This window comes from Hippocampus zosterae, chromosome 17, assembly GCF_025434085.1.
Source record: "Hippocampus zosterae strain Florida chromosome 17, ASM2543408v3, whole genome shotgun sequence".
NCBI lineage: Eukaryota > Metazoa > Chordata > Actinopteri > Syngnathiformes > Syngnathidae > Hippocampus > Hippocampus zosterae.
The window spans coordinates 6,288,243-6,313,466 of record NC_067467.1 but is presented as its reverse complement, the minus strand read 5'-3'; the positions used below and the strand labels follow the sequence as shown (position 1 = coordinate 6,313,466).

At 43.5% G+C, this 25,224-nt stretch overlaps 1 protein-coding gene across 4 annotated transcripts; it reads left to right on the top strand.

The window, feature by feature from the left end:
- Positions 1-381: 381 nt before the first annotated feature.
- gpr146 (G protein-coupled receptor 146) lies at positions 382-25,059 on the top strand. 4 transcript variants are annotated; one of them, XM_052049589.1, is made up of 3 exons: positions 382-448; positions 10,677-10,783; positions 22,104-25,059. In XM_052049589.1, exons 2-3 carry the CDS (start codon positions 10,772-10,774, stop codon positions 23,127-23,129), a joined length of 1,038 nt encoding a protein of 345 aa, XP_051905549.1. In that variant the 5' UTR covers positions 382-448; positions 10,677-10,771; the 3' UTR covers positions 23,130-25,059. The 4 variants fall into 4 exon arrangements, with proteins under 4 accessions (XP_051905549.1, XP_051905548.1, XP_051905551.1 ...); XM_052049588.1 differs by lacking the exon at positions 382-448 and adding an exon at positions 3,200-3,726; XM_052049591.1 differs by lacking the exons at positions 382-448; positions 10,677-10,783 and adding an exon at positions 15,971-16,316.
- The last annotated feature ends 165 nt before the right edge of the window (positions 25,060-25,224 follow it).

The window sequence follows — 25,224 nt, the reverse complement described above, 5'->3', positions numbered from 1 at the left end:
ATATTTATATAAATAGCCTACAACAACAGCTAAACTCAGAGTGATTGAAAATGGTCGCAAGTATGTGCTGACTTCCTTTTAACGTGAGTCTGAATTTGATTCGTTAATTCGGAACACAGCCACTTACCCACTTATAAGAAGATGAATTCGCTTTGGAACCCACATTATCTCACTTGTTTCTTTTTCACTTTGCCCAAGCGAGAATGTTAACAATTTCAATTTGCAACATCCACTGTGGCGGCAAATTGACCTTTAATAAACCTCCTGGCACCTCCTTTTCTTTCTACTCCTCTTCATGGCTGTGAATGCCACAGCAGGACTATAGGAGACACACACACACACACACACACACACACACGCACACACACACGCTAACGTGCGAAACGAGGACTGAGCCTCGGGACTCTTCGGAGTGTCTGTGGGATCCGCCGCCATCTTCTGGTGCTCGGTAAGTTCATGAAGCAGTTTTTGTGTGTTGCAAGTGTTGCACTGTCAAGACCTTTGTCTTCTTCCTCCCTAAACGCAGACCAGCGGTGTCCAAAGTCACACCCAGGGACCATTTATGCCCCCACAACACGTTTATCGGCGTGCTACATATTCGAAAATGAGCACTTTGAATGCTGTCAATGTGGCTTACTGTTTTTTTATGTGCACAGAAAAAGTCTTGGGCAACTCTGACTTGATCATTAAGATGAGAAAATCTAAAATAAAAACATGCTAATTAAAGCCAGCAGATGGCAGCACTGGATCCCTCGGTTGAGATCGACGTGTATCGACACGATACTTGACTCTTGTTGAGAACATAACGCACCTTTGGAAATTCGCCCATTATAAGCAGTTTGTGATTGATCAAAATGCTTGTCGCATAAAGTAGAATACAAAGCGTGTCAGAAAAAAGGGAAAAGGCGACAAAGATCATTTACATTTCAAGTCGAAGCGATTATGTGATGTGCACACATACTTGATGTAATGTACTCACACACACTACTAAAAAACATTACTACTACATAGCATGCAAACAGTTTATCAAGTTTGTCTCATGAAAAAATGTTATTTGGAATGGAATGATATTTGGAAACGCGTTATATTGTCATCAAAAGCACATTTTCATTGCTGTTGGCATTTTACACAAGAGAAGGATTGTTCAGATGTTTGAGGCGTCATAAAAGCAAACATTTTTAGCATAGAAGTCAATGTTTCACTGAAAATATATCTTTTCACACAAACAAAGTTTTCTGCCTATTGCGGTGCCCTTTCAATGTGGTTGAAGAGCACCACAACAAGACGCATACAGTGGCTGATGCAATCTCTTCGCTTTTGAACAAACAAAACGGCCACAAACTTTACACATTCAAACCAGAGCTGCTGTTGGTCACAACCCAGTGTAGAAACTTATCAACAGTTTGTCTTTGTTTTGTGCAACAGTCACATTTGCTGACACGTTTTTTTTAATCATTTGGAATTTCTGTTTTCTTCCGCCAGATGTCGTTGTAAATTCAGGTTCATCCCAGCACAACAATGCAACACGACAAAGTTCATCACTCCCAAAAAAATGTCGCATATATTTTCTATCCAAAGGTAGTTGACGTGAACATTTTTTTAAATTAAAAAACTAAAATAAATAGTGAAATATATAAAGAAATTATTGGTTAACGCCCACATAGAATATGCCCATAATAATAACGATAAAAAATATTGTACACGGAATGTGTTTTGTTGTAACCACAACACACAGCATGTATATTGGCTAAAATAGCTCAGAATTGCACCATATACGTTGTTACATATTTATTTTTGTAGTTAAGTTTTGTTAATTCAAAATTTCAATTGATTTTGAACAAAATAAAAAGATATTTACATTTTACGTTTTCAAAGAAATAAGGAAAGCAAAACTCGATCAAATGTCATTTTATTACAAGGAGTACCTTATAATTTCAAACATGCATTTATGTGATGAATAATGACTTTGTTTCATATTTTCTTATACCTAATTTGGACACAACATCTATTACAATATTTAATATGAAGAACTAAAGCACAACAAAGTTGCACATACATTTTTTCCCATCCAGACAGTGCATGTATGTACCTAATATATTGACCCACCGGTGTCAACACCTGCAACGAGGCCCCCGGGGGCTCGAGGGGAGCCCCGACACAGCAGCTCCTTAGTGTCTTGTGCCTGTCCAAATGAGCGGACAAAATTGGACAGTGTGCATCAGAGGAATGCAAACTGGAATGGCGTTTACTTGGCCCCCCAGGTCAGCCTTTCTGAGCGAGCTTGTATCAGGTCCGCCGTCCCTGAATCATCCTGAGGACATACCACTATCAGTACAGTGAGCAGTACATAGTACACACTGTATGGTCTAACAAGAGGCTTGTTTAGCCACTACACTGAATGTCCTTAGAATGAAAACAGCCTCCCGTTTGTTTTACTTGATTAGATAGAATGACTATCATGTTCGTAGACAAACAATCAGTTGTGCTGAAAATACACACATGGCTATTAAGTACTCTTGGCTACTAGGACTGTACATTTAGTGGTATGAAGTAAGAACATAAAAGTACTTTGTTACTGTACTGGAAGAGTTTGCAGTTTAAATCAGCATATTTGTTACACGGGGTATAAGACTAGCTAACAAAAGCAGAAGGACCTCAGGAGGTTAAAATGATTAAGAAGTGACGCGTAGTGAGAAACAATTCTGCTCAATGGGTAAGTTTATTACCTTTTTTTTAAACTTAAAAATATCACTAAAAGTAACACTCCATTACAAAAAAAGTAATGCTATGAAGTAATTTTTGTTTTAAAAAGGACATGATATTGCAAGAACAAAGGTTAAGGTTGTAATTTTACAAGAAAACCAGTGTCATTTTATTTCTAAAAAGACACAAATCATAATTTTAGAATAGAAAATAATGTATGTTTTCAATGAGGAAATAAACAATTTTCACAATAAACAGTACAGTAATCATTTTTTAGAATAATGTTCACTATTTATTATTATTTTAGACAATTTGTCAAGATAAAGGCACGAGGTTAAAATGTAATTTTAATGAGAAAAATGAATGTCAACAAGAAAAATAAAATCATAATTTAATGAAAAAATAAAATATTATGAGGTATCCGCTTACTTTTGCAAGGGGGAAAGTCATAATATTAAAACAGGAGAGGCGAATATTATGCGTGGAAAGTTAGAATTTAAGAGATAATGACTGTCCCAATAATTTGGAAAAAGTCTTAAATAAAGTAAGTCTTAGGTAAAATTGTCCCAAAAAATATACAGTATAATAATAATAATAACAGATTACACAACGTGGAGCCTCACCGACTAAATGATAACGTCGGCTTTCGCGAAGTGTGAGATCCCCCCCTCCCCAGCAGCCCCTCTGCTTCTAATCAGCACGACGTCGCGAGTTTGGCGAACACCATCTGCCAAAAGCTTGGCCCCAGCCGAGTGAAACTCAACCCAGATGCCTGCTTGCTTTTTTGGCAGCGCCGAGCGGAACCGCGGTTCCGCCTCCGCCCAACAGGGGGCCCTCTAGCGCAGCGGCAACAACACAACGCGTGGCCCCCGGCGAGATGGAACGTGACAAATATTGAATGACGCGTGTTGAGATTCCGCGTAGACTGAGTCATCTGGCTCGCGACTCACAGGAATTTCTCTGGGATTTACTGCTACGAAATGGTTGAACCAGTGGCGTCCAGACAGTGTGCAAACTAAAATCGTGAGTACATTCAAAGTACGTCATTACTGTGTGTTTGTGTAAAGTGCAATATGATCAAGTCTTGTTTTTCTAATTGAAAAAACACTACTATGTTGTTGTTGTGGTATGTGTATCTGTAATAATGGTGGTCATGGAATGAATTAAATTCTAAAGTCCCCGCTGTGGTGCTTCCCATTTTGTCCCAATTACATAATCAATCAGGCAAAGGACTGGATGGTAAGTTCCACGGCTTTCTTCAACTTGATCCGTCCCATCATTTTTTGAAATAACAAGTGTCACTCTCTAGCTCCGCTTGTACTGCGTGCATGTGAAGGTTTGCTACCGAACACTCGCAGCAACTGGCATTTAAGATGTACGCCACATGTTATTTCTTCAAACGCCTGTGTTTTCCTTCACCCGTCCAAAACACAGCCTCGAGATGCAGATGATATGTTTCCATCAGAAACTTGTAAAATAGGCCTTGGCAAGGATCTCTCCATGCACTCATTGAGGAGGCCAAAAACAGTAAACAAGAAGTATTATTTTTGGTCGGTTTCATTCTGGTTAATGGAAACACATCTTTTGTGAGTCAAGTCTTCATGCGGGCTTGAATGTTTGTAGGATTTTTGTCTTGAAGCAGTGAGCAAGATTTGAATGCAGCCTCACTTCATTCCTAGACCTCCGCCCGGCACACTAACGCATGTGCACGGCAGAACGGCAGGCCTGCTTACATTACAACCATGACTTATTTATGATGGTGTACTGGCATATTGTCAAAAAAAAAAAGAAATGTTACCGGTTTGATGTGGTGTTTTTGGGAATGTACAATCTTGAGCTTTTTTTTTTTTTAATGTCTCTTTACCAATACACGTCCATTCAATTTCACGTCGATTGGTGAAACAGGTGTCATGGGACTACATTTTTCTAACTGACCAGTCAATTTTTCTACGGACTTGTTAGGCAGCTCGAAAATGCTTAGTTTTTGGGGAGGATTCTTATTTCTGGAGGGGTGGGGGGGAACAGTAAAATTACAAACCAATTACTTATTAACACTTTGGGAGTAGGCACTCTCTGTTCCTTTTAATTGTACCACATAGTTGCTTTGAGCAGGTTTACAGATAGCGTTCATGCCCCTGGGGGAGGTTACGAATATATAATGATAGCTTTTCTTCCTGCGTGCCCCAGTGGAAATAATCATCCTGATTTTATTACAGAGCCTCACACTGCCAAATCTCTCGACATTAAATGAGGGGTTACTCAAAAATAAACAAAGTTGTGTCTCCAATGTCACACGGGGTGGTCTGTTGTGTTTGTTTCATCGCGAAATAGATTGGGCGAGGGGAATGTTGTAGTTATAAGCTCCGATCCCATCATCACTATGTGTGATTAATCTGGCAACGAGGGAATAATAAACGGCATTGCTCTTGAATGAAAGCCAAGAATATGGTGAGAAAACAAAAGCTTCCCTGTGCGAGAAAGGCCCAAGAACGCTTCGGAAGGAGCTCATACTGACTCCCTGGACTAAACGCTTATCTGATCCCCCAAGGCCACGAGAAGCCCGTTTTCATTTATTCAGTCTTTCTCAAACTAAAATGCTAAAGCCTTCTTTTCCAACTCCGCTTTGGTCACGGGAGAGGATTTTTTTTAAAGAAGCAAGATACAACACCTTTTTTTCAACAACAGTGACATAATAAATTGCACCTTGACCTAAAAGTTTACTTTACGGTTCATACTGAGTGAAGAAGGGGCATATTCGGGACCCCATTAAATTCATTTTCACCAGGATTCACACGCCTCCATAAATTTTTTTGTCACAAAGTCCACTGAATGGGTGAAAAATGAAAACTTCATTCAGCCTGTTCACTGAATGTGGTGTTGAAGCTTGTATTCCCAGGCAGAAAGATGTTTGTGGTGAGGAAGGCTGGAGCCTGCGCAGCTGATAAGAGAGCACAAGAACAATAGAACAGAGGCTAAAAAGGGGCCCAGAAAGGGCTGGCTGAAAGGCTCACACAGCGGAGCCTGGGCGGGAGGCACACCTCTGCGTGCATGCTGACTCGACCATTCGGAAAAGCGCACAACAGTTCTTTTGTTTGTGCATCATCCCAACCTGTGTTAAAAAGTGCTGAACATAAACCCAAATTGAATACGAGGTCACGAGGCAGGAAACGGGTGGTGGAGGACAGGAGAGCATGAAGGTGGAGGGGTTGCAGGTGGGCAGAGGGGTTCATAGGCAGAGGAGGCCAGATGGAAGCAATAAAATAGCCAAGACAAATACGTCGGATTTACTGCTAATCTGTGCCCTAAAGGTCACCCATTTTGGCCAGTGTGTGTGTCCTGGTGAAAATCTTTGTATGGGTCTGCTAACGCAGTAGGTTTATGATAGTTGTACATTTTTCATGCTGCAGTGCACCCTCGTTTTTTGCGGGGGTTACTTTCCAAAAATAATCCGCGACAGGTTAATCCGTGAAGTAGTCAGCTTCATTTTTTTTAATTGTTGTACTGTACTATAAAATTAAACCAAATATCAAAACCTGTTTTGGTTGCAAACATAAATTTGACAAGCTGTCCAGAGATGGGCCGCAGAGATTGTTGACATTGGTCTACACTTTCATCGCTAATCAGGATATAGAACACAATACACTGTAAAAAAAAAATGCCTCAAAAAATCCGTAAATTCAGTTTTAATGACATTTCAAGAGCAGGTTTGTTAGTTTTTTTTGTATGTTTGTTTTGAAATGCTTTTTTTTTATTTCAGGGTTTTTAGTTTTAGTTTTAGTTTTTAAAAACATTGAGTATTTGTGGAGTGCAAGATTTTAAAAAAAGACACTCAATGTAATAAAGACAATCATGGTCATTTCAAGGATTTACAAACAAAAAGAGAGTAGAAGGGTCTGTTTGCAGCTTCATTTTTTTAATTGTCCATTTTGAAACTTCATATCCTGGATTTTATCCAACGTGTGAGGAAAGCATTGACAAACATCCTGGTGACATTTTGTGAACTGTAGAGCATACCATACAACTTGAACTCTAGTGGATTGATTAAATGGAAAAAATGTGAATAATTTTGGACCTGGATCTTTCAGAAAAAAAATGTATTAAAAAAATAATGACAATTCCTTTCCAATGGTGCATGCAGAACTGACAGAGAATAGAAGGACACATGTGGACTTGATAAGCGCCTATGTTATTGATCTTTATTTTCAATATTGAAATTGTATGTTGTTTTGTTTCATCGAGTTTCCATTTTGTCATCGGGACATCACTCACTAGGCTGTCCTTTGGCCAATAAGCTACCTGCTTTCGCTTACATTCGCGCCACTGTTCCATCGGTTGTCTGCCTCACCGTGTTCATGCATTGAAGATAACGTACAGTGCTTCACAAATTCCTGAAAGCGCGATTAGGGCTCCACCGGGCTAGCGTGTTACCTTGTACGAGATGTGAAACATGTGGTCCCGTTCTGCGGTTTGGCATCTGCATTTGCCTCTCTGGTAAGCATCGGGTGCACCGCAAGGGTGTGGAAAGATAAATTTCAGAGAAAATGCGGTTCTGAGCCAGATCTGGTGGCACGTCGACAACATCGACCACGACCACAATAAAAAAGTTCTGATCACAGTACATGTGGGCCACATATGTAGCGCAGCAAGAACCTTTTTTTAATTTTTATTTATTTTTTGGTTACGTCTGAGTTTGATTTTAATAAGGTTTTATCAAAATTAGTAATATGAAGAAGGCATTGGTTTCATACTAACCATGAATGAGTCATGAGTCATTTATTTTATATTATCCAGTGTTGATAAACATCTAGTTTTGGCCTTGAGATTTTGGCTAGGCTAATGTCAGCTAACCAACTTGGCGTATAAAGATTAGGTGGCAAATAAAGGCACACAGAAGGTAAAGCAGAAGCTCAAAACAGACTTTTTTTGGGTGGTTGGGTTCCGTTTTATTAGCGAACTATTGCAGGGGCTATTTATGTTGTTAAAAAAAATAAAATACTTCAGTTTTGAGATATATTGTCATGTCTGTGTGTTTGATTTTGTTTCAGCTCCAGGTGGGGTGAAGCCTGGTTCCTTGTTTTGGAGGTGGGAGGGTTGTTTTAAATCACCGGCAGTTTTTCAGCTTGGTCGCTATTAATTTACCACATATTGAGACCTTTGAGTTGTTCTGTACGAGGTTTCACATTTGCGTCAGTAGCTTTTAGCAGAATGAGACAAGGCAGACCTGCTCTGCTTCCTGAAAGGAAAAAACAAGACGAAGACATGACACTGGAGGATCTGTGCTTTTTCATCTTTCTTCATCCGAACCTGTAAGGTGTTTTTTTTTTTTTGTTTTTTGTTTTTTTTAAATGTCAGCTGAAGCAGAAGAAGCCAAGATTCCTGGCTGTAAACTCGTAAACTCAATGAGGCCCAGAGGTCACCAGTATCCATCAGATACATGATGCATGTCCTGTTTATTGCCCAGAAAGATCGTTGACATTTCCCCCCGCCCCTGCTGTCTTCCGCTCCCTTGAACAAACGCAGGTTCCCCAATTCAATTCTCCACACTTAGGAGGCCTGCAGTCTTTCCCAGCATTCTCAGAACTTGGGCGCACACATCATCATCATGAGTCCAGGAACTCTTTGTTCTCCTTCAAAGCCTTCCTCGTACTTCCTTTCTTTTGAGGACATTCACCCATCGGTCACAACATTGGGGACACCTGCACAATGTTCAGTTCTCCTTGGTTATTTATACGTTTTGAAACCCTTTATGTTGCTACATGTTAATCACCAGTGTGATAACCTGACCTTTGACATCCAAGTTGTTCTCATAAAAGTAGTCGTTCTACACAAAAGACGAAAAATACATGCCATGCTTGTGTGTATTGCTGTATGTCTACAGGTGTTGGGCCACCATTTTTGTTCAAACACTGCCACATAGGCTCTATTTGTCAGAACATGTTAGCATTAAGCTAGCGGACCAGGCAGTGATTAACTACTCACTAGCAAGTGAGACTTGTACAGTGCATTCAAACATGCACAAACTTACTTCTCATGATGACCTCAGCAGTTGTGCTCCGTCACGGAACAAGCAGTGCACAAAATAGTCATTGTTTTTCCTTTCTCATTCACATCCATTCAAAAAAAAGGGCCCGGTGTTAGTGTAGTTTGGAAGGCTAGCTTTTTTTTTTTCTTACTGGAAGGCGTGAGAGCAAGTTCAGCAGAAGCACGCTGTATTTAATCTGACACAGGGCAAGCAAGAAGACTTTTAATGAGATAAAGCTCCGGGTTGGGGGTAGGGGGGGGAGAGAGTGAGTTTCTGTCGAAAGGCACTCTCTGATGTTGATTAAAGACGATGGGTATCATGAAAAAGTAATGAGCTTGTTCACTACTCGGCCGTCCTTGAACGAGCGCGTGAGCTTACTTGAAGAAAAAATAAAAATAAAAAAATGGTGGAGCTGGAAAACATCAGCTGACTGAAGGTGTTTGTTGGCCCCTCTCTCTTATACGGATCACCTCTGTTTCCAGACTAAACAAGGTCCTTTTTTTCAGATAGAGCATTTATACGGAGGATGCCATGCAAATGCAGGGCATATACACAGACCTGTACCTACACAAACATGCCCAGGCTGCTGCGGACTCGCTAAAGCACAGCGTGCTGACAGCCAAGCGCTTTTTTTTTTTCCGAGGGCGGCTTGACTGCAACATCAAACAAGAGCAAAAAAAAAAAAAAAAAGAGAGGCACTCTGTCCAATGTGTCTGCTGCAGGTGTGGAGCGATGAGGCATTTGGAAAGCTTGCACTTTTCTCCCAACCATCAGATTTTCTGTCAGTGCAATGTTGAAAGGAAGTACAAAAACAAAGTAAAGCAAAAAAAAAAAAAAGTACTAGAGGGGTCTGATCTAGTGAAGCCGGCATGCATTCATCCACATTCGCCAACCGTATTAGGTTCATCTGACTATCTAATGAGTGCCATAAAATCACAACATTGTATACCTTCTCAAATTAGTTTGTCATCAACCAAACCAAGATAATTAAGCGGTCCGCAAAGTTTGTTGGTCACTCTTCAAAGCAAAGTGCCAATGCGGCTGTCAACAGTTCCACATCGTATGCCAAGAATGTGACAAATGTTCACTGTGTGACGCATGATGGATGACGCCGCTTTCCCAACTTTCATAAATTTTGTGATGGCACTGAATAAAGGCTCGGACATTTCCAGCAAGTCCTTTCGGGATTGTTTTCCATTAAAAAAAAAAAAAAAATCAATCACAGGCTAAGGAACTTTGACCACGTACAATTTACCAGAAATATATGCCCACACAAGTGTTCCATGAAAAAAAAGCAGCCCTCATGAAGATGATAATCCATTGTTTTTGTTAAAATATTTGTAATGGGCTGGGAAAAAATTGTCTTTGTGTTCTGTATTCCGTTTGGCCAAGTTCAAAAGCTCCGTCAAAAGAAAAAAAAGACTAGATGAGTCTGATGTGATGTCTCTGGATGCATTTACACACAAGCCAATTTAAACTTGAGGTGTGCACATGTACTTTCTTGCGAGATCCATTAAAATTAATTTTTGGTTCAAGAATAATAGACAAACAAAAGAAAACCTGTAAAGAAAAAAAGCAACAAAAAAAAACATTTCTGGCATAACAATGGATACACATCAAATTCTTTGTTAATAAAGAATGAAAAGGCCAAGTACAACAAGTCACTTCAGGAAAAGCAAGACTAGACAGGTCTGAACTACTGTATGTAATTGGATCCATCAAATTCGCTGTTGGTAAAGAATGAAAGGCTATGTACAAACTCTTAAAAAAAAACCCCACAAAACATAACCAGACATGTCTGACGATGTAGCTCCATGTATTTACATCGACTAATCCATCAAAATCACTGTCGTTAGAGCCAATAATAGAAAACTCAGTCTTGAAAAAAAAAACAATACTAGACAGGTCTGATATGTTATATGATCATATATTATGCGTGATGTCATTTCAGCCCCAGTCTGGAGACGGGAGTCCTTCTCCAGGGGTCCGGCATGGAGCGGCCAAAGAAACGTTCCCGCTTCCTGCTGTCTGCAGCCGGCGAGCTTTATGAACTCTGAGGTCAGTGGGAGGGGAAGGTGACCGGAGGGTCCGAGCCAAAGACGTCTCGGGGGTTGAGGGGGCAGAGAAGCCTGAGCGTTATGAAAGGCCCAAGAACACAGCTGTGTGTGGTTAGCCTCCCACCGTTTGAGTCCATCCACCAAAACAAGCCAGGCTAATCCCTCTTAGATCTGCACGTCGGCGCCCGGATAGCATCCATGCACCGGGGAACCACACGGTGGAATAATCTTGCTTCATGTTCGTTGCAGAATAAATCTGGTGGTAGGCGAAAGGCTTGTTTTTGTGTAACCGTAAAAAGAGTAGAGCTAACATTCGGCGATGCAGATCGTTAAAACTGGTTTTTGGTTATCACGCTTTGCGTTCATAATTTCAAATCGGACGAGGCAGTACCAATACGAGGCGGCAAATACTGGACTTTCATCCATCCATTTTCCGATCCGCTTATCCTCACAAAGATCGCGGGGGGGGGGGTGCTGGAGCCTCTCCCAGCCGTCTTTGGGCAGTAGGCGTGGGACACCCTGAACTGGTTGCCAGCCATTCTCGGGGCACACAGAGACGAACGACCATCCATGCTCACACTCACACCTCGGGACAACTTGGAGTGTTCAATCTGCGTGCCATGCATGTTTTTGGAATGTGGGAGGAAACCGGAGCACCCGGAGAAAACCCGCGCAGGCCCGGGGAGAACATGCAAACTCCACACAGGGAGGCCGGACGGTGCTGGAATTGAACCTCTGCACTGTGAGGTTGACGTGCTAACCACTCCAGACAGTACAAAAGGTCTCAAATTCACCTCGATTCAGCAGTTTGTAACTCTGAATTCATGAATAATAATTGTATTACATAAGATGAGAACATGATAGTAGAGCATGGCAGTCCCCAGATAACATTTAACCCTTTGAGGGACAGCTAATCATGTTATCAGGTTGCAGGGTGCATGAAAGGGTTCGAATAGTACGTTTTACTTTTCTGGCACCAGCGCAACTGGAAGAGGCGGGTTCGAGGTAGGTTTTCTTGTTAATGCTCAACCAGTGGCGCCACCTAAACATTTAATCAATGCAATTGTCACATGAAACAAAAGGAAAGACCTGAAAAGAAGCGAGAAGGTCACTTTTAGGTCGTATCATCAAGTGAAGGCAAATGTGAAAATATGCCTGAGCATGGCGAAGTGCATGCAGCGTTATTGCGCCAAAACTTCCCTTCATGGGTCTATTAGGGAGGATTTGTGGTCGAACTGGGAAGGCACCACCCGGTGAAGCCCACGAGGACACAAAACATCCGTGCGTGACCTTTAGTGTCCACGGTAGTAGGGAATGAAGAGTCTTTGAGAAGTAACACACAGAGGTGCTGTCATGCTGTGAAACTGCTTTGTGGCGCTGGAGGCCCTTTCCCGCATCAAAGACATTCTGAAATCACAGGAGGCAAAATAATGTTACCCAGTGTCAACAAGCAACATTTCGAAGAAGAAGGGGAAGGGGGGGGTCAAGATCTTTGGCTCCAAATACTAGCGTCATGACTCAAAGCCCACAAGCAACAGCGCATACAAATGGAAACAATGCACCCTGACCTAAATCCCGTTGAAAATATTTGGGGAAATCTGGAAGGGGGGGGGAGAAGACTTGTAGCTCTCCAGCATGGAAAGAGTTGACCGTTTGGCAAGAAGCTTCTAGATGGTTACAGTAATTGCTCATGGGGGCTTCTGCTGTTGTTTAAGCACTCAGCATTCCTCAGGGCCGCAAACTCTCACTGTAACTTAACTGAAAATATCATGTCGTATTTTTTTTTTCCAACAATGCAAACGCCGTAACCCCATAAGTGGATTTAAGTACATGAGGATTTGGCAACTACTGACCCGGCCGGGGCCTAGACTACTGGGCAGCTTTGACCAAAGACAACAGCTGACCAAGACTGTAGCTTTTACCTTGTGTAAGATGTTTCATGTCCGATTACACCAAAAAATACTTTCTTGGAATTAAATAATGGTGCTGGATGCATGTTTTTGTGCTTCAGCACATTTCAGCAAGCATGGCATCGCCTCTTTGAATCTGCCCGCCACCAGCTGATCTTGTCCTCGTCACTTATTTCAGGAATTCAATTCAACTGTGCAGGCCTCTCTGTGTAACCACATACAACATACAATATTTTAATTTTATGGGGGTGTGGTTTTACATAAGTGATTTAAGTCTTGTGGGAAATTTTCAATTTAGAAAAATATTTTATATCTTCTGAATCAGAAGAGATTTTTTTTGTATAAAGTTCTGTGGACAATTTTGAAATTGAATATGAGCAAAGAAAACCCCACGGGGCAGAGAGCGGACCTCTGAGGTCTACCGTAGTCATCGCCATGACAATTGTGAGCGAGTGGTGATGTTTCATAACCAAAATCCTACCCTCTTTCAGCGAATGACTTGATGTCGCGTTCAAGCAGGGTAAGGATCAAGAGTAAATCTCCAGGAAATTGACTTGAGGCCATTTTGAAGTTCTCTGAAATCATGGGACAGTTTTACAACCTTTTATTAATCATCTCTCTTCAAAGTGCTCCAACATTGGGGAAAATTGCAGAAATGATCACCCTTTATTACGATACTTTGATTTCATTTTTCGATTTAATATGTAACCTCGTACTACTTATTTGAGGGTAAACAAGGAAAGAGGTTGTTAGTCAAGATAAAAGATACTTCACAGATATTCATAGTGTCGCTCTGCAGAAGCATAGAAGTCAATGGCTCTTTCTGGGGGAATGATACAGATCGGAGGGGGAATATTAAATTTCATCATCAAAACCTTCTCCAAAACATCAGATAAGAAGACATCATCTTATTTAATGTTGATCCTGCCTGTAAGGCCTGTTTTTTGTTTTTCCACAACATCAGACATACAGTTATGTCCCAGACCACAAGGCATACAATCAACAGTGCATATGCTGACCACAAAAACATTTTTACCACAAGGGAAGTCTTTTTCCTGGAACCAGCCTCTCCCCCCCCCCTTTAAAAGGTGAAAGGGTAACTGTCTATACAGCTTGGTTTTGTTCTTGTGCTTGCTCATGTGATATCTGGCATCTTATTGCATAACAAAATCATGTCTCAAAATGTAAACTACTTCAATTCCCGTCCCGATGCAACGGCGACCGTTTCCAACGGTCAGTCTAACTCAATAGTAACTGCTTCTTTTTAGCCGGAATTTGACATGTCCCGGGGCCAGGCACTGAACATTGGTGTCTGGTGCCTAAACGCACCGTAATCTCCATCACAGACTTAATGAGCTTAGTGTGTAACCCCCACACCCCCCCTCCCCCGGCCTCTGAGCTTAAAGGCATGTGCGGGGCATACGGCACACAAGCACGGTGGTGTGCTCCACTGCCTCGTCTTAGTGGCCGCATCTGTGCTACCCTTGTTATTAAAAAGTCACAAGTCACAACGATGCAAGTCTGCTGATTTGGTTGGCAAGCATCCATGACTTTCTTCCGGAATCGGCTCAGAGGTGCTAATCTGACAAAACCGGCCTCAAGTGCATCGCGGGCACAAACGCATCCGTCTAGTCGTTAGGACTCGCTTTACGTGTCGGTGACCATCTGGTGCCAAAGTAATTACACAAACACCTGACGTGCATCTTGGGGCAGACGGAGCATAGATTTCCATTTGTAAACAAGCTAGCGTGTCGTCATGCGGCCTCAAAAGTTTGTAAGCCACACCTTGCTGCGCTGCTAAGCCGTCTAAAAATAGGGACCGATTTTTAGTGCTTGATTTGCGGCTCAAGTGTGATTTTTGTGCTCAAGATATGTTAACATTAACAAGCGGTCTCCTCGCTAGCTTCGATCCATTTTCTATACTACTCATCTGAATCGATTTTACAATAAATTGCGATGACAAACCCGAGTGATTTATCAGTTAGGACTGAAGCTCGGTATGTTGATTATTTCTTATCGTCGACTCTTTACTCACAAACTGATGACACGGCGTCACCGAGATAAGCCTTGTACTGTCTTGCTCATCACATTACTGTGAGTTTAATCACCGTTCCCTGAGATAAACACCTGGCTGCTTTACAGCGAGTGTCACGCGAGCTCACCCTAAAACCCACGCTGACACATAAAGCAGTTCCATCAATCCTCCCGATAAGAATATTGGCGAATTAAAGCTTCAGCATCCTCCGACCTTAAAACAAATAGGTTGTGAATGATGACAGGTTTGTCGTTACGACCGAGAGAGCTCATGAAGATAATTCAGCAGATCTTCACCATCAGCTATACACAATGTGGCAGTCCTTTGTGTGTGTGTGTGCGTACATGTGTGTGTGGCATCCAGTTCAGGGTGTCATAAATAAACTCCCTTTAGCGGCTAAAGGGAGTGGCCAATTATTTTTTGCATAGGGCCACATGACAACCAGAAAATATTACGGAGGGCCGGATCAAAAGGGTGAACTAAATTCGACATAATATGAATTGGATTTCTTAAAAAGCAGTATTTTGCATTTTTGGGCACTTTTTTCAGACTTTAAGAGTACATTATTCCGTCGTATCGAACAGGATTTGCTTGACTTGGCGCTACTGCGGGCTTCCGTATCGTCTCCCCCTTCCTCCCTATGCTCTGCAACTTCAAGTTGCAAATTAAATGAATGCAGTTGTTGACATCGAACCTTAATTGTGTACCAACCTTCGGCGGGCCGGATTAAAAAGACCAACGGGTCGGATTTGGCCCGCGTGCCGTAGTTTGCCCACCTCCGCTTTAGCCAAAACTGTCCCTCTCTTCATGAATTTCATGTACAATGCATGAATTGAAGGATTCGTGCATGAGGAGGAGCCACTCGGTTCATTTTCCCTTCTATCAACAGAGTATCTGATACACAAACCTTTATTGTGAATAAAACCTTCAAATATATAGTACACTGATTAAAATAAAACAAATCTGCCTTTGTCATGTTTTTTGATAAATTATGAAGTTACTTTTATGGACACCCTGCATAGGGAGAGGGGGAGGGAGGGAGGGAGAGAGAGAGGGAGGGAGGGAGGGAGAGAGGGAGAGAGAGAGGGAGAGAGAAAGAGAGAGAGAGAGAATGGGGATGCGGAACCGCGAATGAAAGGGAGTCCAATGTACTTTTTTCAGCAAGAGTATATTTGTGTGTGCACGCGCGTTCGTGCGCGTGTACGAGGACTGCCTCTGCGGTTCCACTTCGGTCTCCTCATAACGCCCCGCTCCTCTTGAAAGCAACCGCCCAATCAGAACGGAGGCCGTCCTCCCGTGGCTGGCGAGCGGAGATGAAGGGAGGGGGGCGGTGGGGTGGACTGTGGGGGAGGGTCACGTGTGTACACATTGTAACGCTCGTAGCTTCTCCAGTGGACCGCCCCCTTTTTTCAGAACAAGCCTCGTCCCCAAAAGTTGATACGAGTCGAGGGCTACGAATGGAGTCCAGCGGTGTTTGTTGTTCTCTTTTCTAAGGAATTAAAAGGAACGCAGGTCGTGTTTTTTTTCTCCTCCAAATGAAGCGACTGAGAAATGCCTGTGGAAATGCTACATCCTGACCCGATGCCTCCGTAGGTTGCGCCGTTCGGGAGCCAAGTCTCAAACGTCTCTGGTGAGGGGATAGGGGGGGGGGCTTTTCCCTTTTCCACTTTGTGATGTTTTTACCTCCAAAGTTCCCACACACACAAAAAAAAAGTGCGAAAATCTTGTGTTTTAGACGCGAGAACTAGTAGTGGGGAACGTTTGAAAATTGCTGACTAAACCGTGACAGCTAGCCAGAATTTGATCAGTGGCGTCAAGTGCGATGGAGGTTGTTCTGTTTGTTTTCGTTCCGTGTTCGTAATAGAGTACAATGTCTTTACCATTTTAAAAACTACATTCTTTGACCGTTTCTATTCTGAGCAAGTTTTAAGAGTTTCATTGTGTGTTATGAAGATAGCTTAAAAGTACCGCGGACGTTTTATGACATTTGAACGGTGTCATCAAACTTAAATAGTCATCCTATAATTGTTATACACCGTGTTTGTTTTTTAAAAAAAATCGAATGCTAATGCTCAGTTTTGAATGACACTTTGGAAATTGTCATAATCATATGTTTACACTAGCCCAGTTGTGTTTTATATATGTACTATATTTTGCACTATATATTGTTACAGTATTTAGTTCGACTCAAATTGGCAGATTTTTTTCATGTCTGTTGTACTAGGTGTTGTAGTTGCATGTCTTTTACGGTCAATGTATGCAACCGATATGTTGATGCCAGGGCAATCAATATATTGTGTTGCTTAGTTATTCCAGCTGGGTTCTGAGTTGTCAAACCTTGATGTGAAGTCTCAAAATATTAGAAACCGCTCCAATTTAATCATGAAAACATCCCGATATATTTGCAATTGCAGAATAGAATGTATAGGAGTACCTAATTTTGTGGCCCATGAACACATTTCCTGCCTCAAGTTCCTCCTCTTCATCCCTGTAACGCAGGGGTCTCAAACTCATTTTACGCTGGGGACTGCTGGAGATTGAGTCTGATTGTCTTTTTTTTAATCAAGTATTAAAAAAAAGACACCTAATCCAATCTTCTCATTCTTTATTAATAACAGTTCAGAACATTAAGAGTTCTTCAGAAGTTGAACAAGATTGGTGACCTGTTCCTGTCTATCATCCCCCTGCTACTTTGCCTGCTTCTCAACCTCTTGTTGCGTAATGATGTCTGATGTCTTGAGGACCGTAACTTTGCCTCCTGTTTTTCTTGAAATTGGCCATTCTTCTCGACCAACCTTGCTCTTTAAAGGCAGGTTTTGTAAACCCTTAGTGGGACTTCCTTATGCTTGCTGTCACTTAGGAATTCCTTCAAAATGAGCCTGAACTATGGTAGCCCATAAGTCATTAAAACACACACACACAAACACACAAAACAGCAAAAAAAAAAAAAAGTGGGCACTGCAAAATATAATGCTGGCCGCAAATGACCCGCGAGCCTCCAGTTTGAGACCACCGTTGCAGCGCTGTTCAAACTGTACCTAACACAACAACAACAAAAAGTCCGTATAGCATCAGTAGAAAAGTAGTAATATTAAACATGTGACTGTCATTGAAAGTGAAAGCTTCAATTTGACCGAATACTTAAAGCTGTAATCTTCCTGCTCAGCACATTAAATGGCGCCTGAGATGTAAGGCCCCTCGCCACCTGCTCTTCCGGCCTGCCCGCACTTGTCGTCGTCAACTTCAACCACGTGACCAAAGGCGTGTGTGTGTGGGTGTGGGGGGGGTGGTGGCTTAAGTGCGCTTAAGCCTGCTTTGTGGTGACCGCTGAACTCTGACTTCAGTTGACGGCCATGACAGTTCCAACATACCAACGGCAGAGAGAAGTCACCTGAAAGCTGTCGGAGAAACGTGACACCTGATTGATGATGTGATATTAGTTGAGGATCAACACGGCTCTTTGTGAAATTTTAGTCATTTTATTGAACTAGTCTTAAGAAAACAAACGCCTGATCAGCGCATTATTTTACAAGCCGCTTATGTCCGCAGCACAATTAACACTCTCATTCGCTGACGCCCACGTCACTCACCAAGCCAGGCAGGCCCTGCCTGTTTCAAGCCTTACACACACAAAGTCACAAATACTACAGTGGAACATATGTATAGAGACCTCCCCCAGAATATAAATATAAAAACATTAACAATCCACTAGAACTCTAAGAGCACTCCATTTGGCGTCCTTTCCTTCAAAAGCAGTTGAACGACAGAATTCTTCATCAATTAAGAATATATTTGGTGTTTGGCATCTGGTTTGAGTCCATTGAAGGGATTGTTTTTATTTGACTTTTTTTAAATGACAGCAGTGTTTCACAGCGTAAAATAAAAATACTTGGTACGATGTGCTACTTTATTGCGTGCTGTTCGTAATCTCCAAACTGCAGATGTCGGGATTGACGTAAACCAGGGAAATGGCTAACGGGATGTTATGGCAAAAATCAGTAGTACTTCCTGAGTAGTGACTCGTTTTAATCAGCGACATGCAATGCGCGATTAGCCTTGATTCAGCTGCCTGATTATTATTACACTACCAAAGTTCTTAGTGGCTTAGGGAATTGGTCTCAAGAGATTTGGGGACTTTGTGATTTAAAAAAAAAAAAGTTTTTCAGAAGTAGCTTTCGGTGCTTTTGCTGTAAATTATACACCAAGACGAGTGCTGGATGTCGCAGTTTTCCTTGACTCCTGTCACCGCTACCCAGCCGCAACATTTGTAGATGTGAGTCACCGCATGTATTTATTTATTTTTTAAATTTATGTAGTCGCCCTGCCCCACTGCCTGCAGTAAATCATGTGACATAATCTACTCATTTCTCAGAAGGATCTCAAAATTCCAGTAAAAACGTCCCGACTGTCAGAATTGGGGCGTGGGGCCCGGCATGTCACACACGAAGCCGTTTGGGGGTCACTCTTACGACATCATGTTTGGTGGGGCCCTCGCCATCTGGGAAATATTTCATTCCGCCACTCCTGACGCAAAGTCATACTAAAAGTTCAGACTGGGCTGGACAGCAGAGAACCAAAGCAAAATGTCTTCCTCATGTTGTTTTTGCCAAGGCTTGAGAACGGAGTACGCTTTTAGTGTCAGTCACTACGCATAGCTGGCGGACACTTGGAGGGGTGGCCTGAAGCCCAAAAGTCGGTGTTTTGAAACATGCTTCATTCGCCGTTAAGTGCTACAACCGATTCTTTGCGGTGAAAAGAATGCCACATGATAATGAAGAAATAGAAGAAGCTAGGCTAAGTAGTATCTAACGGGGACTGCCTCACAGTTGCAAACTCTTCTCCTTGCCATTTTTTATTGTGATGAATGACGTGCGAGACACTTTTTAAGACAACCACTTGTTCCTCTTTTTTTTTTTTTCCTGTCTGTTAGAAGCGCACCCTCCCTATTTGGCATCTCTCTGTTTTGTGTCACAGTCACAAGAGTTTGCGATTTGACTAAACTTGGTGTTGAACACACCCAGAACGGTTGTGCCATTGCAGGTTTAACTTATGCAATTGTCCACCCGACAGTTTTCCGAGGAGGGGAAAAAAACACGGTCAACGACACACAGTGGTACTGGAATAACTTTCAATCGCTAATTAAGGATGTTTTAAAAAAACAAAAACAAAACAATGACACTAGTGTGTAAAGAGAGCGTTAACTTGAAGCCCATGGCCCTTTTTTATTAGAGTTGTGACGTTCCCATGCATCTAATTATCTTCTGATACCAAAGTGCCATAAGATGGCAAATCGAGAAGAATTTTCTGTTTCATTCATTCATTCATTCATCTTCCGTACCGCTTGATCCTCACGAGGGTCGCGGGGGGTGCTGGAGCCTATCCCAGCTGTCTCCGGGCAGTAGGCGGGGGACACCCTGAATCGGTTGCCAGCCAATCGCAGGGCACACAGAGACGAACAACGATCCGCGCTCACACTCACACCTAGGGACAATGTAGAGTGTTCAATCAGCCCGCCACCCATGTTTTTGGAATGTGGGAGGAAACCGGAGCACCCGGGGAAAACCCACGCAAGCCCGGGGAGAACATGCAAACTCCACACAGGGAGGCCGGAGCTGGAATCGAACCCGGTACCTCTGCACTGTGAAGCCGACGTGCTAACCACTGGACTACCGGGCCGCCCCATTCTCTGTTTTCTCTCCGTTATTTTTTTTCCCCTTTTAACTTTTGCGAATTCTATTATCTTAAACTCCCTTTGTGATCCGAATGTGTTAAAGGAGCCTACTTGCCCATATCGAATCCCGTAAATGAAAACGGCGCCGTACCCGTGGCCTACTAATCAACGTTACAATAACGTTGCGCAATGCAGTTTGCGTTTAAGAAGCCTTCGGGGAGTAGACTATTAGCTGGCTAATTGCTGAGTGAGCTTTCAGCAAAGAAAAGTTGCTCGTAAATGATTCACCCGCTGATGTTTGCATGTGGGCCGAGCAGCGCCGTTGTGGGTGAAAACAGACTTTTGTCGACAGTAACTGGAGACGCTCTTCCTGCTGACCCTGTTTCCAGTCCAACTGCTTTGACTCCCAGTCTCAGCCACAAGCTCATTAGAGCCAGTCGCACTAGTAAGGAGGCAGACTGACGTCTCCGCCTCCCGTAGGCCAAAACGCGGACCTTCGGTAGTGGCTCTTGCGTAAGTAGAGGAAGAAGAATGCTTCCCCTTTTAACTGGAAATGCGAGTCATCCTTCTGAAAACAAGGCGGCTTTCCCGCACTTTGTTTTGCAGATTAGCGTACGTTTTGCCCCCGGAGTTTATTTCCTCATCATCAGTGGAAAGGCGTCTTTCTAAAGAAACCGAATCTACAAACGGCCAAATTAAGCCCAGCGAAAATAAACAAGAGCGAGCACTTTCAACAACTCTGGCTTGAACCCCGACGCCGCTCCCGGTCATTTTCCTTGACCTCGCCTTGAACTCCCAGACGTTTGGAGTGGCCTCTTCACTGCAGCCCGCTTCGCATTTTTCACTTTTTTTTTATGAATCTAGTCGTCGCCGCGTGTCAAGAAGATTCAAAGTGCTTTACACTCAGTCGCCAGAAATTCTTCTCATACATCAGCCCATGTTGTCAGTGCAGGATTCCTCGCAGTCTCGGCTCCCATGTCTGCATCCAAGACGCTAAGTACAGTAACACTTGGACTCATCGAGTCATCGGGTATAAAAAATATATATATTTTGCAGTATTTACACAATAACGTCCATGTAAGGTGCAGCCAGGTATTCTTTTGTCCTCCTGCAGTGGCTATAATATTCATTCTCCTGTAGTGTTTGTGTCTTCGCGTGTGTATGGCTCTCAAAGGAGAGAACTGGGCTGGTGAGTGACGTGGGTGTCGGCAAATTTGACGGTCGAGTTGGCTGGCTGTCAACCTGCTAATTTGTTAGCGGGTCTGTTTGTTGGCGGCTCGCATATGAAGATGAAGATGATTCTGATTCTGATGAATATGCGTCATACCTGTTTGCTTACTTACCGTTTCTTCAATAAAGCTTTGGAAACGCTTACTCCAGAGTAAAGTCAAATAAGGAGTCAAAGTACTGTCATACCCTCGCTGATGGACCGCTAGGGCCACATTTTCAACATTTTATTGAACTTCGGATGTCACTCGCTTGGCCGCGTTCTTTACATGCTCTCGCACTTCACACCCTCGAAAAAAATACCATCAGAGCTGTTGTGTTCCCAACAGCGTATTGCAAGCAGGACATAAAAATGACATTGTCTCGAGCTGCGTGGGAGGATACATTTTCATTTGTTCTGAAATTGTGGGAAAAATGTCACATATATGTTTCGAATCGCCGTCCCTATCGTAATCGTTTGACTTCATATGGTTTGCAGTCCACCTGCTGCCGGGGTCCAGCGATGTGGATCTGCATGGTTTACAACGAGACGGAAAGCAGCGTGGACTTCCGCCTGTGCCAGGACTTTGGCCTGATCCTGTCCGTGCTGTCCCTGGTCTATTTGCTGGTGTGCTTCCCCTTGGGCCTGTGCTACAACATGCTACTGGTGGCCGTCAACCTCTCCAACAAGGTATCCATGACCATGCCCGACGTCTACTTTGTCAACATGGCCATCGCCGGCCTGGTGCTTAACGCGGTGGTGCCCGTGGAGCTGCTGAGCTCCACCTTCACCCGCTGGCACGCGTGGGAGTACACCAACGAGGTGTACATCACGCTGCTCATCCTCTTCAACATCTCCTCGCTGGTCATCATGTACTCCACCACGCTGCTCAGTCTGGACTATTATATCGAGCGCGCCCTGCCCCGTACCTACATGTCCAGCGTGTACAACACCAAGCACGTTTGCGGCTTCATCTGGGGCGGCGCCGTGCTCACCAGCTTCTCCTCGCTGCTCTTCTACGTGTGCAACCACATCTCCACCAAGATGGCGGAGTGCTCCAAGATGCAGAACAAGGAAGCGGCCGACGCCATCATGATGTTCATCGGCTACGTGGTGCCCGCCGTGGCCGTGCTGTACGCCTTCGCGCTCATCCTGCGCATCCGGAAGGAGTCCACGCCGCTGGACCAGGACTCGGCCCGCTTGGACCCTTCCATCCACCGGCTGCTGCTGGCCTCCGTGTGCGTGCAGTTTGCGCTGTGGACTCCGTACTACGTGACGCTCCTGGTGCACACGGTGGCCGGCGCGCCGGGCTACGTGGGCGCCCCGCGCTACCTGCCCACCTACTATTTCCTCCGTTGCGTGTCCAAGCTGCTGGCGTTCTCCAGCAGCTTCGCCATGCCGCTCATGTACCGCCAGATGAACAAAAACTTCTCCAACAAGCTGCGACGACTGCTGGCCAGGCTGCATTGCCGGGACCAGTCGTGTCCACACGAACGCTCCACAGTGCAGCAAGTGGTCACGTGAAGCTCCCCCGCCACATTTTCCCTCTCACGCCCCCCCCCCCCCCCCCCCCCCCCCCCCCCCCCCCCTCCAGAGCCAGTATCTCGCCGCCGCCACGCCCTCGCCGCTTTGGACTGCGTTAAAGCGCGACATAGCAAACTGTGGAATTTCCTGTCCCCTTCTGGAGCGCGAGCCGACGGATCCAAGAAACCACTAAGTGCTGCCATTTTGCGGGTGTGTGGGTGTGTGTGCGGGTGTGTGTTTGCGTGTGACCAAGGGAAGCTCTCCACTAAGTCACTTTGGCCCGCATCATCAGCTCTTAGCTCCTCACCATTGCAGCGGCCTGACATCCTGGCAATGTGATCAACACGCGAATGTCACGGCACATTCGATAAGCTCTTCGATATCTCGCCGCTTGGAATGCAACTACGAAACGGAGTCAGAGAAACATCAGCTAGCTATGTTCTCAACGCAGTATGTATCACAAGAGACGAGCTGCTTGGCCTTTCGATGAACTCAAACTTCTTGTGGTTTTTTTTTCCTCAGCTGCCGGAATTCCATCGTTATTGTGCCAGAAAATGGCGTTAAGTTTTGGCATCGGAAATCAACGTTGGCATCGTAGAAAAAGATTTACAGGTCGTTCTGCTCCCTTCAAATGCGTGAGCACCCTTTTCAAATGTAGTTTTTAAGTGTTTGTCTGTATTTGGCAACCTGGGGGGTCAAATTTGTGGTTAGCTAGGATAGGATACGCGCTATAGAAAATGAATGTATAATATCTGTATGGTATACGGTATGCTTTTTCCGCGCCAAAACTTTTTCTACAATGCCAAAAATTGTTTCATTTGAAATTGCAGTATTTTGGAACAACGCATTGTTACCTAGAAGTAGCTCCGCGATCAGGATGTTATTTCAGATTCCGTTTTGAGAAATGCCTTCACGTGTAAATAACCAGACCGCTTTGTTGTCGTTCGGGGTTCACACATAACCGCGTTACCTCATCACGCAGCAACTCATCAAATTTCCAGCAAGAATTTGGCTCCCGTGTAAGTTCATTAGCATTTGTTTCCATTAGCATTTGCTACCCAGGCTGCTAATTAAGAAAAGCATAGAGTTGCTGACTTCTTATTTTGAGTTGAGCACTTTTATTGTTTGATAGCGCATGTAGAGAAATGTGGCAAACGCAACTTGACTTTCGAGTGTAAAAAACAACTTTCGGCGATTCCGCTGTTACATCAAGACGGAGAAAATTGTTTTGAATTTGATTTGGTTTTATTCACTCGACCGGATGGCATCCATTTATAGAAACTCTAATGTGCTCTTATTGATTATCAAACACACATATGTCCCATCGGTTAATCATTAGCTGCTCAAAGTCCAGTGTGGCTATTCATACAGTACAATACACCTGACATTTTGGCTGTCGGCCCATTGAGTTAAACCTGAGCTCCTTCCCAAAATTCCAACCGGATCATGAGATCTGATTACGTAATGTTGTCATATCAACGACATTTTGAACTTTTACAAATTGCTGCATGTTCAGGACGAATTGATTCGAGTCGATTTTTTTTTTTACCCCCAGCATGTTTCTACACCGCCACCTGCTGGACAAACACCATCATTTGGTAATTCTGGCTGCATTTGTGATCAAGACTTGGCATTGATTTCAACTTGAACAGCCTCCAAGTTCTCAGTTATATCATGCAATGTTCATACTTACATACCTCATACGGTCCAACTGAGTCCACTTATGCCCCCCCCCACCCGCTGCGTATGAGTGAATATGATGCAAAATGAATGTGTATATATTGTGAGTGAGAGACATACTGTACTCTAGGGTGCTCTTCCAACATGTAAGGTGATTTTATTGTACTCCCTCACCCCCCAGAGATTTATCTAGATTCTCTAAGTAATCTACTGTCATCTGAGTCAAAGACTGAATAAACCTTAAACTAACCATGAGCCCCCCTTCCTTGTGTAGCTCGGCCACTTTTTGGTACACTTGCACAATGGCATAAAAAAATGAAGAAAAATAAAGAAAGAAAGTCACTATTTATCAATATCTTTATTATTGTGCTTTTCGCAGTGTCGATCATTAAGAATATTCAACATAATGACACCG